At 36.0% G+C, this 16,066-nt stretch overlaps 1 protein-coding gene across 4 annotated transcripts in view; it reads left to right on the top strand.

The window, feature by feature from the left end:
• COBLL1 (cordon-bleu WH2 repeat protein like 1) overlaps positions 1 to 16,066 on the top strand; it is a 161,437-nt gene that overhangs the window by 133,786 nt on the left and 11,585 nt on the right. For 2 of the 4 annotated variants that reach the window (XM_046658151.1, XM_046658147.1), the window contains exons 9-13: positions 5,262 to 5,415; positions 5,893 to 5,967; positions 7,258 to 7,395; positions 11,745 to 11,979; positions 13,003 to 13,097. In XM_046658151.1, coding sequence (XP_046514107.1) covers positions 5,262 to 5,415; positions 5,893 to 5,967; positions 7,258 to 7,395; positions 11,745 to 11,979; positions 13,003 to 13,097 — 697 coding nt within the window. The remainder of the gene's footprint in view (positions 1 to 5,261; positions 5,416 to 5,892; positions 5,968 to 7,257; positions 7,396 to 11,744; positions 11,980 to 13,002; positions 13,098 to 16,066) is intronic. The other 2 variants (XM_046658149.1, XM_046658150.1) reach the window with 1 other exon arrangement.

Genomic DNA, 16,066 nt, shown 5'->3' with positions numbered 1-16,066 from the left:
TTGACCAAAGGAAATTTATCTTGGTGGTAAAAACTAAAGACAGTGGTAAACAGTTCTTTCATTTAATTCTTCACATTAAATTTATAAAATAGTTCAAATTTATATGCTATTATATACATCCAAAATTGTTGTTAAATATTTAGCTTTTATTAAATTCCTTTCAAGTACAAAGGAGCCGCCTGAGGTGACTTACAGGTGGAATTTTTCCACACGGTGAATTACACGCAACGAATTTGGCTTATGCAGTGGACCAAGCACCAGTTGCCGACTGTTGGACGCTGTCAGAGTTTTAAGGCTGATTGTAACTGAGACTGACTCTAATCAGACTCCCACCACTACTGTCACGAAAGAGAAAACACAATCTTAGAATAAATACCTCCTTTTATCCATACTTTTTACTTTAATCTCTACATTATAACAATCATTTGCTTATTTTATTTACACAGCAATTTCACGTACTTTAAAATGGACAAATCATGTGGAATAATGTTAGCTAATATTTATGGAGCATGTGCTGGATGCTGGGGACAGCACTATTTTTCACGTCATTTCACTTAAGCATCCAACCCCTTTCGAGGCGTAGGTACTAGGAAGAGTCACAGTGCACGCTCCCTGGGTCAAGCCCTGGCATTGTCCCCAGAGCTCATCTGTTTGGTAACCATTACACTGGGCTGCCTTCCAACTGGCAAACCCTCTGGGAGCCTCTCTGCAATTAGACAAACTCACACTCGGACATACTGGGTAGCTCAACCCTGACTAATGCAAGAAGAGAGCTAGTGGGAGCCTATTGGGAGCCTTTTCCTGAGGTGCAGAGAGAAAAAAAGGGTTTGAGAATGCTGCTGGTTATGCTTTGGGGGCCATCATGGCCTTTTTTCTTTCCCTTTTCAACATTTTACATAGGAACTCATGATGTGTTTACTTAAATAACTGTGGTAGTTTAATAGATCTGCTTTTTGGCAGGAGTCCTTCTTGGGTCAGGAGCCTCTCCGATTCTGTGTGCCAGGTTATGTATATTCCACCCAAATCCCTCACTACACACTAGTTTTTTTGGCTACAATCTGTTTAGAAGCACCTAGATCTTCTAACTTAAATGCCCCTTCTTTTCCTGCAGGCTTTTCCCCAAGGAAAGGATGTTTTCAGTACATATAGAACATTTCTTTCTTAAGGCCTAGGGTTTCTCCATTTTGTTCTTAAAGTTAGGTCCTGAGTTAACACAAAATAACTCCAAGTTTGATTTTTATTCCCTTAACTTTCCTTGGTTGCTTCTTAGCTGATTGAAATCCTTTTCTAACAGTCTTTAAAAAAAAAAAGAAAAGAAAAGCTCTTTCCTTTCTCTCTTAAAGGACAAGAAATATATGTGAGCTATTTCCTTGAACACTAACATTGATATCACTCATATCTCAGGACAAAACTTATATTTCTGTCATTAATCTTTTGGTGTTTATTTAAGCTTACCATTCTTATTCTTTGAAAATGCCTACCTTTGGCCCATTTTACATCAGTTGTTAAATTTATATTTTTGTCATAAACTTAGTAAGTTTTAACCATTAATTGCAGATAGAATCTAGTTATGACAGGTCACATAAGTCTACCTGGTGTTGCTCGGTGGCAATCATACTCTCTTCCCCTAAAGTCTTCGTTCCTAGTCTCTTTGATCCAACTACTGCTCTAGAAATATATGTCCATTACTTTCATGATACACCCACACAACAGGTTAAAGTGGATAAGTCGTAAAGAATAAAGTTATAAAACATGTGCTCCTCCAAAATGTTGATGGCTTTGCCCTTCTTGTCCTTCAACTGTCTTCGTGGATGCTACTGAAAATTTTTTGGCGTTTGTAAAATAACTCATTTAGTGGTCTTTTCTATGACCTGAGAAAAGCAGTCATGACATGAATTTCTCAGACAATAGTATATGTTTAGGAGTTAGAGCTCTTGAATTTTGGTTATAATATAATAAAGCAGACAGTATAGAAATAAAAAGGGGAAGAATTTGTATACACTGACTCACAAATTTATATGAACCTATCCATAATTCAAAGACAGAATAAAAATAGACTCATATATTTCATTTATGACCCTAGAGGTCTTAAAATAAGCTCACTTGTTTTTGTAAAGGATATTTATATTTCTATGGATAAAGAATTTAAAATTTGTCAAAATATACAGATCAGTGAAAACGTGGGAAATGAGTTTTCAGCATGGAACCAGGAGGTTCATGCATTCGGCTGTTACTTATGATCACCTGCTGTGTTCTTCCTGATACGCTGGGTCTGTGCAGTGTGGCATGCTAATAGGGCTTCACAGGAGCACATTCATCAAGAAATAACATGATAGATTCTACTGCTTTTGATTTTTAGGTCAATATTTTAAAAAGTGAAGTGCCACATTGTTTTAGGGAAAATTTTGGCCTTCTTCCTAATGATTCCTAAATTTGTTAATTTTATAAGCTAGCAAATGAAAATGTCCAAACACAGAGATATATCATCTGTAAGAACTTTACATTCTACTCAAAATGATATTTAAATACTGCTAATCCAGCTGTATTCTACTGCGTTTCTCTCCCAACTCTTTATGGCTGAGGGCCCTTCTCCTGATAGATTCAAAAGTCCAAGCTGCAGTTGAGGATCTGTCCCCATATCCACTCTGGAGGGAGGTGCGGGGCTGGGCGGGGAGGGATGTGGAGGACTATGGAGGAATGACCCTCAGATTTAATCAGAATTGCATTTAGTGACTTTGAATCAATATGAGTTTGGGTGGCAGGCTTTAACTCTTTTCTTGCTGGATTGTGGAGAAGTCTTAAGAGTTCTGGAGGAGGGACCAGAGTAGTGAGGGGAGAGGAGGTTGGTGGCTGCAGCTGTTTACCAACTGGTATGGAAAAACTTTAATGGTTTGACTCCCAGTAAAGTCAGCCCATGCTAACCTATCCCACCCCCTTGTGAGGAGGAGCTAACGTTAGTGAGAGGTGTGTTCAGTCAACACCCTCCGGCTGTGAACCTAACTCTGCCTCTGTCCCTATGAAATGAGCTACCTTCCCCTTTAGTTCCTAACATAGCTGCCAGTGGTGAAGACTAACTCAAGCTTTTCTTTGTTGGGGCAGGCTTCCTTTCTTCTCTGGCAGGTATATCACATAATTACCGAATAGTAAATTTGCTAAGTTTTTCTTGGTGTGCAGCAAGATATAAAGACTGAAAGACATCTTATGAACTAGTTCACTTCCCTTAGGTGTGCTTACATTGTCTCATAAGATTGGAATGGCCTAAGCTTTACATGCTCTCCTAGTTTATCAAGGCTTTTTGTTTGTTAATGAAGAAAGCAGTATCTCATTCACTCTTTCATTCCCTCCACAAATATTTGTTGAGAAACTTCTATGAGCCAGACATTGTTCTGGAGAAACAGCAGGGAGCAAAATAGGAGGGGAAGAAATCCCTGCCCTTATAGTCAACCCTAGTGGAAGAAGAAAATAAACAAGGTAAATAAGCCAACTATATGGTGTGTTAGAGAGCTATTAAATGCTGCTCATCAGGATAAAGCTGGGAAGAGGGAGAGGAAGTGTTGGGGGTCAAGGAGGAGCTCCTTGAAAAGGTGACACTTGAGAAATGACCTGAAGGAATTGAGGGAGTTATGCTTCAAGTTATATCAGAAGAGCATTCCAGGCATATGGAACAGCAAGTGTAACCGCCCTGAGGTGGGAACACTCTGGCACATTTGAGGAACAGCATGAAAGGCCAGTGTGGCTGGAGTGGAGTGAGCTGCTCCACCCTCGGAGAAGGAGGCAGTCAGAGATTAAGGGGCCAGGTCGACAATTGCCTTAGAAGTCATTACACAGACTTTGGCTTTTCTGTGCCAGTTAGGCAACCATTAGTGGATTTCTAACAAAATGACCTAATCTGACTAATGTTTTAAGAGGATCCTTTTGCTGATATGTTGAGAAAGGGCTGTAGGGAAGCAGTGTAGAAGCAGAGTCCAATTAGAAGGTTCTTGATGATAATTTGGACTACATGGTAGCAGTCAAGCTGGATGAGCCAACAGGATGGACTTTACGCAGAGTGTGAGAAAGGGAGATGAGGGTGACTCCAAAGTTACTGGCCTAAACAGATGAAGAATGGCTTGTTCTTTATTGAAATGAGGAAAACTGCGTGAACAGGATTATTTTTGATGGGGGAGGGGAAAGGAGGGATTACCAGGATCTCAGTTTTAGACACCAAGTTTGAGATGGCCTTAGACATTAAGTGGAGATCAGATAGAGGTCCAGGATAAGTTTGGAATTCATTAGCATATAAATAGTACATGAAACGAACAGAATAGGGGAGATTACCAGAGGAATGAACAAAGATACTAAGGAGACTACGTCCAAGGACTTAGATGAAAAGGAACCAACAAAGAAAACAGAGTTTGGATCTGTGCAGAGTAAGGACCTGGTGTCCTGGAAATAAGAAAAAGAGAATTTTAAGAGGGTGGTCAAGTCTGTTTAATGCTGCTAATAGGTCAAATAAATGAGTTCCAAGAAGTAACCATGGATTTAGTCATGGTGGAGGTCATTGATGACTTTGGTAGAAATAGTTTTGATGAAATGAAGGTTGGGAAAAGTCTGATTGGAAGGGTTCTAGTGGGAGATGAGAAATTGGAGACAAAAACTATGAATGATGCTTTTATGCAGGTTTGTTGTAAAGGGAAAGAGCAAGATGACATGGCACTGGGCCAGGAGGCACCAGCCAGCCTGCTGAGGGAGGATTGTCTTAGGGTCTGCTGACACTCACATGCTATGAGTGTGAATGTTAGCTGTGCATAGAGTCGTTGGCCTCCAATGACCTTGCCTTGGGTAGACATATAGATTTTTGAAATGTTTGTCATTGATTCATTAATGCTAAAAAGAGAAAGATGAATCAAAAGCTATCTTAATGTACAGATATTCTTCACTTTCTCCCTTCTTACTTTACGTCAATGTTTTCTCCAGAGTTTTCTTTGAGAGTTAGTTTTTAACTGTACTGCTTATGAGTCCTCTACACTATAATTAGTTGTTTGCATGTCTGTCTCCTAGCCTAAGTTTCTTGAGAAGGACCATATTTTGTCTTTCTTTATGTATCCATCTCTTAGCCTAGCTCCTGGCACATGGCAGATACTCCATACGTGTTTTTCGAATGAATGAATATTACGTTCCTTACTGGCATATGATGCGTTAGACATAAAGATCAGAGGCTTCCTAAAGTTTGCTATTATTTTCTAAATAGAGATTGGGTGTGGTCATTTTGTTTTACACAGGGTCCCTGTGGAGCAGGCATAGTGAGGACAGGCTCGCTGCAGCTCAGTAGCACATCCGTTGGGAATTCATCTTTGAAAAGGACCAAGCGAAAAGCACCTTCCCCACCCTCTAAGATGTCCCTGCATCAAAGTGATGAAAATAGTCCTGTGACTGGTAATGTTACTTTTCCCATTAACATTATATTTGCATTGTGTTTTGTTTAAATAGATGGTAGAAATGATATAGGTTATAAATCATGTCATTTTATTAAATAGTAGTACTTAAACTTAGGTTTATAATTAATTAATTTTAATAATAATACTTAGTCGCTGGTTATTCTCAGCTGCCTTTTTAAAATCTGTAACGTAACAATATCAAATGAAAAAATTGTTCAGCTCCATTATACTAAAAAGAGCTTGTGATAATTTGTGAATCTATTCAGAAAGATCCCGCCTTTCTGGGATTGACTACATGTAGGAATGGGAATCTAAGTAGATTTTAATTGTATTAAAGCTGGACAGTAAAAAGGCTTCTAACAAGGTTAGGGCTATCTCTTTCTGAGTTATATGAAATAGCTAAGTTAAGCTACTGAGGCATTGTTTCATTTGTGAATGTGACTTGTTTATAAGTCGTGTTGCTTCTGTCTTCTAGCCCTGGAGTCAGTCCATGCAGTTCCTACTGACAGTGTTTCTGAAGCAAACTCTCCTGAGGGTCTGTCCAGCCCAGGTAGGACACCTGTACTCCACATCACGGGATTACTGACAAAGAGCTTTCCTGACGGTTGAGGAATGAATCTAGTTATAATGCTCTGTATGTGAAAGCGATACTTGCTTTGACTCCATTTCCCAAATTTTATTTTATTGAAATGAAAAAATTCCTCCCCTGTATGAAACTGGCAGAACCCCAAATTTCAGTTCTGCGTTGGTGCCTTGAGTACCTTCCCCGTTAGGTCTCCTGTTTTTCCTTACGCAATGCCGGGTTATCATTTATTAATCTCCTTCCCAAGAGGAAGGAGACATCTTTGTTGGGAATGTATCTTGGTGTGTGCAGAAGAAAACTGACATGAAGGTGTACAGCACTGTTCTTCATGCAACTATCCTAGCTATGAATTCAAGTACATAGTGTCTTAATCTAATGGCAAAAATTTGTTATCACGAAATCTTTTCTATTGTATGGTCTCATTTTGGATTCTCCCCAAATAAATGAAATTCTAGTAAAAATAAAATAGTTCAATGTAGTACTGTTTGCTAATATTTTTAATAATAGCTATTTAGTAGCTATTATAAGAATAAGTATGATAAAATTTCCTAATCCTTAGACTTAAAGTTAGATATAAATGAATATGATATAAATTCATATTCACAAATACAGGAAAAATTCAGAGGCACCCGAATGCCCCCAAATCTTTAATCCTTAAGTGACATTTAGGACTTTGGGATTTTGACACATTTTATATGGAGGAAAGAAGATTTCCTCTGTGATTAAAAATATTATCATTAGGGCCAGCCCGGTGGCATAGTGGTTGGCTTCGCACACTCGGCTTCAGTGGCCCACGGTTCGATGCTTCGGATCCCAGGCACAGACCTACACGTTGCTCGTCAAGCCATGCTCTGGCAGTGTCCCACATACGAAATAGAGGAAGATTGCCACAGATGTTAGCTCAGAGCCTATCTTCCTCACCAAAAAGAAAAAATTACCGTTAGATAACTAGTAATGATTTTTCTTAACTCCAACCCATGATACTGTCAATTATACTATTTTACTCCACAAAGGCAATTTATTAGATAATATCAAACGATATAAGTGAAATGAGAAGATTCTGAAGTATCAGTAAAAAAGGTATGACTACTATTTAAGCTTTGCTTGCTATCTCTTTATCTTTCTCTTCCTTTTTTTCCCTGTCACCTCTTCTTGTCTAATGCATTGATAATTGTGAGCTAACAAATCTGATTTCTTCTGAAATGCTTCGTGATCTCTGCTTGCCTTACGTCTGTTGTCTAAGTACCATTTCCACAGATTTTGCTTCCTTGGCAGAAGCCTCCCTTGGCCTCGCGCTCCCCAGTCACAAGCAGTGCTCTGTGCCCACACTGACGGAGGAAACCTCTCTCTCGGAGTGCCCTGGAACGCCCGAGGCAGCCGTGGCCTCTCTGACATGTAGGTGACCCGGCCTTTCCTGCCTGGTGCTTTGTTTGATGTAGGTCAAGTTGTCATCACCTGTAGATTCAGTTACTTGTTCATCCCTTGGGTAAAAATGTCTCATAAAGAAACAGTACTTTCCCCCTTTTCACTTGGAATTTTATTACAGCTTTAGAATTTGATATTCTCCCTAACTATATAGATGAATATGGCAAGGTGCAAGATGAATAAAATCAGTGGCTCTAAAGGATTTCAGCTTCTTCTCTATGTGACTTTCTGCTTTTGGCAAAACTGTTTGAACTTTATTATTTTCGATGTGTAACTATATAATCATAAAAGAATAGAAGCCAGCCTGGTGGCATAGTGGTTAAGTTCATGTGCTTAGCTTCAGCAGCCCAGGGTTCGTGGGTTCAGATCCTGGGCACAGGCCCACACACTGCTCATCAAGCCATGCTGTGATGGCGTCCAACATACAAAACGAAGACTCACATGGATGTTAGCTCAGCGACAATCTTCCTAAAGCAAAAAGAAGAGAATTGGCAATGGATGTTAGCTCAGGGCCAATCTTCCTCACCAAAAAAAAATATATATATATTTATTTATATATATATATATATATATACACGTTTTTCTTTGTTGAACTACTCTTTTGTTATCTAGGCATGGCTTATTTTCTATAATATTGTTTTTGAATGGGATTTTTACTTTTAAATTATTGAAATTATTTTGTTACCAGATGCAAAACTTTATAGTTAGGTAATACTTGAATTTTATCATAAATAGTTTTTCAGTGACTCAAAAACAGTCCTTATCACCTCAAACCAGTACTGCTTATAGGAATGCAAAATTGTGTGGCCAGTTTGAAAAATAGTTTGTCAGGTTTTTTTTAATTAATTTTAAGCATTCATTTTCTATACCACCCAGCAATCCCACCCCTAGGTGTTTCCTCAAGAAAAATGAAAAGCTACTTGCACACAAAACCTTCCACGTGAATTATTGTGTAGTTTTTATTCATAATTGCCCCAAATGGGAAACAACCCAATGTCCCTAAACTGAGGAATAAACAAACTGTGATCAGTCCATCCATACATTGGAATACTACCACCTAGCCATAAAAAGGAACAAATAGCTAATACATGCAACAACATGGCTGAATCTCAAATGCATCATGTTCAATGATGGAAGCCAGACTTAAATGGCTAGATGCTGTATGATTTCATTCAGATACGTTCGTGCAAAGGCAAAACTATAGGGATAACAGTTGCCAGGGGCTGGGCTTGGGGGAGGGGTTGATTACCAAGGGGCATGGGGGAATTTGGCGGGTGGTGGAATTGTTCTATATCTTGATTATGGTGGTGGTCACACAACTAGATTATATATCTGTCAAATCTGTATCCCCAAAATGATCAATTTTACTGAGTATACCTCGATTTAAAAAAATGAAAGGGAAAACGACTTTGGCAGCAACTATAACAGTGTCTGACACAATAAGCATTTTTTGAATGAATGAATGAATGAATAAAAAAGTAGTTCACCAGAATGGATTTAATTTAATACAATTCTGTTTTAGCAGAGTGGTATTTGTCAGATAACTTTGCCATTTTAATTATCTCCAGGAAAATAAGCAAGGTATCCCAAAAGTCTTAGTGAAATTTTAAGCTTTAATAACTTGCAAGTAAAATGCTACAAACTTACAAAATGTCTCTTGAAAGTTTAATTATTTAAATTCCTTTTACATTTTGTGAATTTTAAATAATTTTTAATTGAATTTTATTTTAGAGGGACTGAAAAAATTAAGATAAAAAGTATTCAAGTATTAAATTAAAGCTAAGTAAATGTAAAAGAAGTTTCAATAATTACACTTTCAAGTGATGTTTTTTGTAATTTTTTAATGTTTATACTTTGGAAGTTATTAAATCTTAAAATTACACTAAGATTTTCAACTGTGTTCTTTGAAAGTGAATATTCTTCCTTTAGAACTTATGAAACTGAAATATGATAGTTGTAATATAACACGTGAAAATTAATCATTGTTCACTGCCTCCACCCCAATTTTTTTTATTATAGTCCTAAAATTTGGCCATCATATCAGTCTGTTAGTACATACAAAACAAATATGATTTAATATTTTTCAAAGTTTGGGGAAATCTGTACTAGTTAAATAGCAAACTGAAAGTTCTCTTGAATGATTAGAATTTTTTAAAAGAATCACAGCCTTTTCTAAGACTTTTAATAATAAGAATGCTTTTCAAGCTACTGAAAAATATATATTTAAGCAAGCCTATATGATGCTTGTAACTACCAACTCAGAAAAATAATTTGAAAAGACTTGAGACATATAACTCATTCTCCATACTTTAAGTAATTGAGAACACTTTCTCAGAGAGGGTCCATGCTTAAAGAAAAGTTGTATATGTCTGAAATACTCATGAGAGGCAAGAGAGAAATAGGTATAATGATTAGTAATTTCCTAAATGTTACCTCAGTTAATCTAATTTCCAAAAGAGCTTAACATATATTGAGGAGCCATTTATAAAACACATTTGCGTCTAAACCAGAGCGGCCATTCATTTTTCTCAATATACAGTTTTCAAATTATATAAACACACTCTTACTACATAAATGTATTATGCTATCATAGACACATAATATTGTACCTTGGCATCATAATGACTATTTCACATGTCATAAAATTTGCCAAAAATATATATATTTAAAAATTCACACACTCAAATTCTTTATATTTTTTCTGTTAAGTAATCTATTTTTTATTTACAAGAAAAATGCCATTAAGATTCCCCATATTTATTTATTGAAGAGCACAAATAACACACTTTCTGTCTATATACCTAAAGACAAAATTAAATAAATACATTTTAAGTACTTTAAATATTCTTCAAATGTGTTAAAATTTTATTAAATTTGTAGATGTGCTGATCACTATAATCCAATGCTATGCTGCCCTCCTTTTCTCCTCTATGGTAAAATTAAGCTTTGTTCAGCTGCTATTGTATAAATGGAAGTATTGAATTATATTTAAATAAACAAAGATCCAGAACCTCATTCTTTGGTTTAAATTTACTTTCACAGCTGGTGTGGACACTAACTTCCTAGGATGTCTCCTTCTCTTTTACCCTGTTGGCCATTTGTTGTTGGTACTAAGCAATAATAAAAAAACACATTTTTATACAAGGAAATATTAACTACAGCTATTGAAAAGAATCTCTCTCTGTCACACACACACACATATTGATATGAACAATCTTTAAGATAATATCAAGTGGGGAAAAAAATAGTTAGGTGGAAAACATGAAGTATAGTATGCTTCCATTTGTGTTAAATAACCCAACAAAAAAAGAGAAAGAAGGAAACATGTGAGTACGCATATCTGCTTATATGTGCTCATTATACTTTCTGATAATGTATAGGAAAAATCTGTTAAAGGATTTGCCTCTGAGAATCAAACTGGATGGTAATAAAAATTAATTTTCATTGTATAATACTTGTTGTAATCTTGAAAATTATTTTAAGCATCTAAATCAGTGGCTTTTAGCCCTGTTGCATATTAAAATCATCTGAGGAGCCTTAAAATTCTTGGTCCCACTCTTTAGAGATTCCGATTTACCAGGTCTGGGGTAGGGAATGGGAAGCATCAGTGTTTTTTGTTTTTTTTTTTTTTAAAGATTTTATTTTTTTCCTTTTTCTCCCCAAAGCCACCCGGCACATAGTTGTACATTCTTCGTTGTGGGTCCTTCTAGTTGTGGCACGTGGGACGCTGCCTCAGCGTGGTTTGATGAGCAGTGCCATGTCCGCGCCCAGAATTCGAACCAATGAAACACTGGGCCGCCTGCAGCAGAGCGGGCGAACTTAACCACTTGGCCACGGGGCCAGCCCCAGCATCAGTGTTTTTAAAAGGGGCTCAGATCATTCTCAATTGTAGTTACTGATAACTACTGAGCCAAATTTTATAAATGCGCTTGTAGACAATATGAAAATCTCATGTTTTTTTTTGTTTTTTTTTTTTTAACTTGTATTTAGAGCTATGGAAGAATATAAAAATCATTTGAATTTAAAGATATATTCTTAAATATATAACTTGAAATTTATGAGTTTAAATAATCTCTTTTTTCTACTATGAATAAAACCTAGAGTGACGGCATATTATTTTTAGGATTATGTGTGTCTGAGATAATCTGATTATATGTTAACATGATTAATCACCATTAAAAAAGTATTTACTATTAGTTTTGAACCAGAATTTTTAAAAGTTCAGCTAATTATTATTTCAAAAATTCCTTCCTTGCCAGGATTGCCTAGGACGAATGGGGCAAATTAATATTTAGTATTATATCTTCATTTCTTTGTAGCTGGCATAAGCTCTGATTATAGCCTCGAAGAGATAGATGAAAAGGAAGAACTGAGGGAAGTGCCTAAAGATGAGGCTGAAAATATTTCTCTGAAGTCACAAGATATTCCGTGCGGGTCTACTGATAGAACAAATACACTGAAAAATGATGCCAACGCAGCCCTGGGCTATGGCACTGGCAGGTCCTCACCAAACTCCGCAGAAGAAAAACAAGAAGCTGGAAACACAGATGGACAGTAAGTCGTCTGGGTGCCAGAAGGGTTGGGAGCACTTTGTTTAATTAATACTAGTCTTCTGAAATAGAGATCTGATATTTTAAACATAAATATGGTGGTCCCTTTAGTTTAGACTCTATCCCTTTTGCCATCATTATAAAAATATTTATTTATAAAGTATCTATTTGCATGTAATTGTTTCTAAATAAAATCAAATTCAACAGTTCTGGTATCCCTGTGTCAGATTAACCATAAAGTGTACCTAATTTGTATGACTCAAATATAAACATTTTTATTTGTATTCTATCTGTTTTGCCTACTAACTATTTGACCTAAATGAAACATTTACTTTTTAACTTTCGCCAAATGCTCCCCAAGGATTTTCACCGACTGATATGTAAGACAATTCTGCATATTAGAATTTAACGTTAAATTACTAATATTATTTTCACAGTCAACTTTATGATGCAGAGAATGCACTTTCCATTTGATCCTAGGAATTGAAAGATAGAGTACGGTACACTTACATTATGTTAGACATGCCACACCGTGAATAAAGATGAATCAACTAGGCAAAATAAACCATCTTCATCAAAGTTTTACTATAATTTGCATGAGATTGTCTTCAAACTAAACTCTTCTATCACCAAAAAAAACCAGTGAGGTCAAACCACATCCTGACTTGCTACAAGTTGACTTTGCCAGATGCAGGACTAAAATGTTTCATTTACTTTCCTTTTTCTTTAAAAGACAAATAATTGATAATAACAAAAAGACACTGTTTTTGGGAAAGTGTCTATTTTACCAAGTTTCTTGCATCTTTCTCTGTAATAAGACCACCATATGAAAGCCAATGTTTCATAGCAGCATTTCCTCTCTGTTGTATTTTTTCTTTTTCTTTGCTATTACATTTCCAGTATTTGGCAGAAAAAAAGATTATTTCAGTCTATTTGTCTTTAGAAATTACTGCCTGTTTTCTCATTGTGTATTTGTGTATATGTTTGGATAGTATCAATATATTACATACAATATCGTATTTTGCAGGGGACCACACGCTATGGTATATAATGCAAGCAATGAAGAGAAGGTAGTTGACAGTGTAAGAAACTTGAAGTCATTGGGCCCAAACCAAGAGAATGGTGAGTTCTATAAACACAAATAGCCGACACTTTCACAGCACTTACTATGTGCCAAGGACCATTCTAAACACTTTAGTCATGTGTTGCTTAACGATGGGGATATGTTCCAAGAAATATGTCATTAGATGATTTCATTGTTGTGCGAACATAGACTGTACTTACACAAAGCTAGATGGTATAGCTTACTAGACACCTGGGCTGTATGGCACTAATCTTATGGGACCACTGTCATATATGTAGTCCATTGCTGTGAACCATCGTTATGCAGTGTGTGACTCTCTATATCTAACCCATTTCATCTTGTATATTAACTCATTTATGGGTATTATTATTTTTAGTACCATCTTACAGATGATTGAGCCCCAAAGATATTATGTAACTCACTTGAGGTACCACAATTAGTAAGTGGTGGACCTCGGATTTGAACTCAGGCAATATACTCCAAAGTGTGCTTTTAACTACCGTGTGTACTACTTTTGTTATTGTTAAATCTTAGAAGTTACCTGTCTTAGATCTTGGGTCTTAAACTTGTATACTCAGTGAGTCTACTTGTGATATATTTCTTTTTTTTCCTTCTACTGACTCCCTAGTCCAAACCTGTTGTACTTCATACCCAAGTTGCTATATCTTGGGTGAGACTTATCTGCCTGATTTTTAAGGTTCAAATCACCTAATTGTGTAATGTTATTACCCAGTACTTCCCACTCCTCACCCCCTAAATCAACAGATTCTTCTCCTTCTCATCCTGTATTTCACTCAGTTCTGTCATTAGACCTATGCTCCTTTTTGTCTTTGCATGGAAAATAATTTTCCACCTATCTTCACCTGTTCAACTACCATCCAAATCCTGCCACTTCACTTATTTTGTTACTTGATTACTAGAAGCCTTGTAGTTCTCTGGGCTAGACTCCTCGACTAGACTGAACAGTCTTGGATCAGAGAAATTCTGACAGTTTGTTTGAACTCCTCAAAGCACCTAGCAGAATACCGAGATACTGTTAAAATATATACTTAAGATTGAATTTCAGAAAAATGGATACTACGCCAATAAAAGATACAAGGAATGCACCGTGGTATTTTAAGGGGATATGAAGGAAGTGGCTTATGAATTCTCATGGTCTATTATGTTAATATACAAATATTATGTTAATTTATGTATGTTAATATACAAAACTAGGTTAATAGTCTTAGAAAACAGAGGAATGTATGTATTCATATTCAGATAAAACATGGATTATCTCAGTGTCACAAACAAATAGAGAAGTGGATATACAGGTATATCTCATTTTATATATATAGTATGTGTTGGTTAATTTGAATATGTATGTGTCTGATTCATTTTTCCCATGGTCAATGCTGTCTTGAGATACAACTCTGAGAAGGCCTAAAAGTATATAATTTCCCATTCTTTTTCCTCTTGATTCAGTTTTTCACAGCATATACTATGATGGCAATAGCATTTCTATTGAGAAATAATGAATTAAAAGCTGCTTCCTTCTTCTTAAAAGCATAGTCAAATTGAATCATTTTTGCTAAGATTTGGCATCAAGTTAATGCTAGGGTCACAAGTATATTTCTGTAATAATATTTATTTTGATTTGCACTTGATTTGCAATGACCTTTGTCAACTCTAGGTGATCTTTAAAATAAATAGTTTCTGTTATCCTTAAAGTAGTCTTATTCTGTTTTCCTCTTCCTTTTTTACCTACCCTGTGTACCTACCTAAATCATCCTTTCGTCAGGTTGTAGGTGTTGGTGTCATAATAGGGAAAGGACAGGATAGTACAAAATATACCTTCTCCCTCTACTGGCCATTCTTGGAAAATGGCCTAACCATTCATTGACATTTGGTTAACATCATTATCAGGCATGTATGAGGATGGATTAGCTATGAATTCACTAGTGATTCTAGCTTTCCAGGCCTGACAATCGTTGGGAATAATCATGAAATTTTGTTGAGACATTCAGAGTTAGACATTGATAAAGTAGGTGTAATCCACCGAAAATATGAAAAATAGAAAACTGGAGCTCTAAAACCAATAAATTAGGGTTTGTTACAGGGGATTCAGTTTAAAATATATTTTTACATTGATTTACTTCCTTTTGAAAAACATTTCTATTGTATAGCTGGGGTATACCTATATTCAGTGAAATAAGAAATAAACAAGAGAGAAGGAAATGCATTTAGGCTATTTCCTGGTGCCAAGGATCATTTCTTATATTCTTTTGTACTCATAGCAGTGTTAAGAGCACCACTTTTCATATAGATATTAAAAATACTTATAAACCAAGTAAATAAGCACACAGGCAGAAATGTACTTCTTCCATGGTTCCTAATCATGTGTCCTTAATTTTATAAGTTATAAAAGTTGGTAATTATTAGTCATTGAGTGAAGTCACTCATACAGACAATACATATCCTGATAATCATTTGCATTTTATTTGGGAAGAATAAAAATGAATTCTGTTTTAAATTATATGTTTAATATAGGGAGCTTGCAGCATAATATAAAGTATAACTATTATGACCAAATGGTTGTACAATTAGGCAGGGTTTAAAAATATGAAGATATTTTCAAAAATTATTTGTATACAAATTTACCTGGCAACATGACTTTTTTTTTTGCATGCATATTTTTCTTTTTTCTTTTTTAACAGAGGAACTATTTTAAGTAGCTCATGACATTTTAGGCAGTGAACTTGATCTTTATCTTATAGGTGAAAGTGAGTGATGATAAAACTAGAGAGAAATACTTCACTTTCTTTCCCAATTTGACTCCCAAAGCCCGCATTTCGCTCATGCTGTGCAAATTACACAGCTGAAAGGGGAGGCCGCTAAGGATTTTGAAGATGAGGGCTAGTTGGTCATTTAGGAGAAATGGTTCTTCAGGGCAATTGACTAGAGGAGCACATTATAGACATCACTTGGCCCAGTACCAGACACATGGTACACACTCAGTAAACCTGTG

Source organism: Equus quagga, chromosome 4 (genome assembly GCF_021613505.1).
Source record: "Equus quagga isolate Etosha38 chromosome 4, UCLA_HA_Equagga_1.0, whole genome shotgun sequence".
NCBI lineage: Eukaryota > Metazoa > Chordata > Mammalia > Perissodactyla > Equidae > Equus > Equus quagga.
The sequence above is the reverse complement of the archived record's forward strand: the minus strand, read 5'-3'. Positions and strand labels throughout refer to the sequence as shown.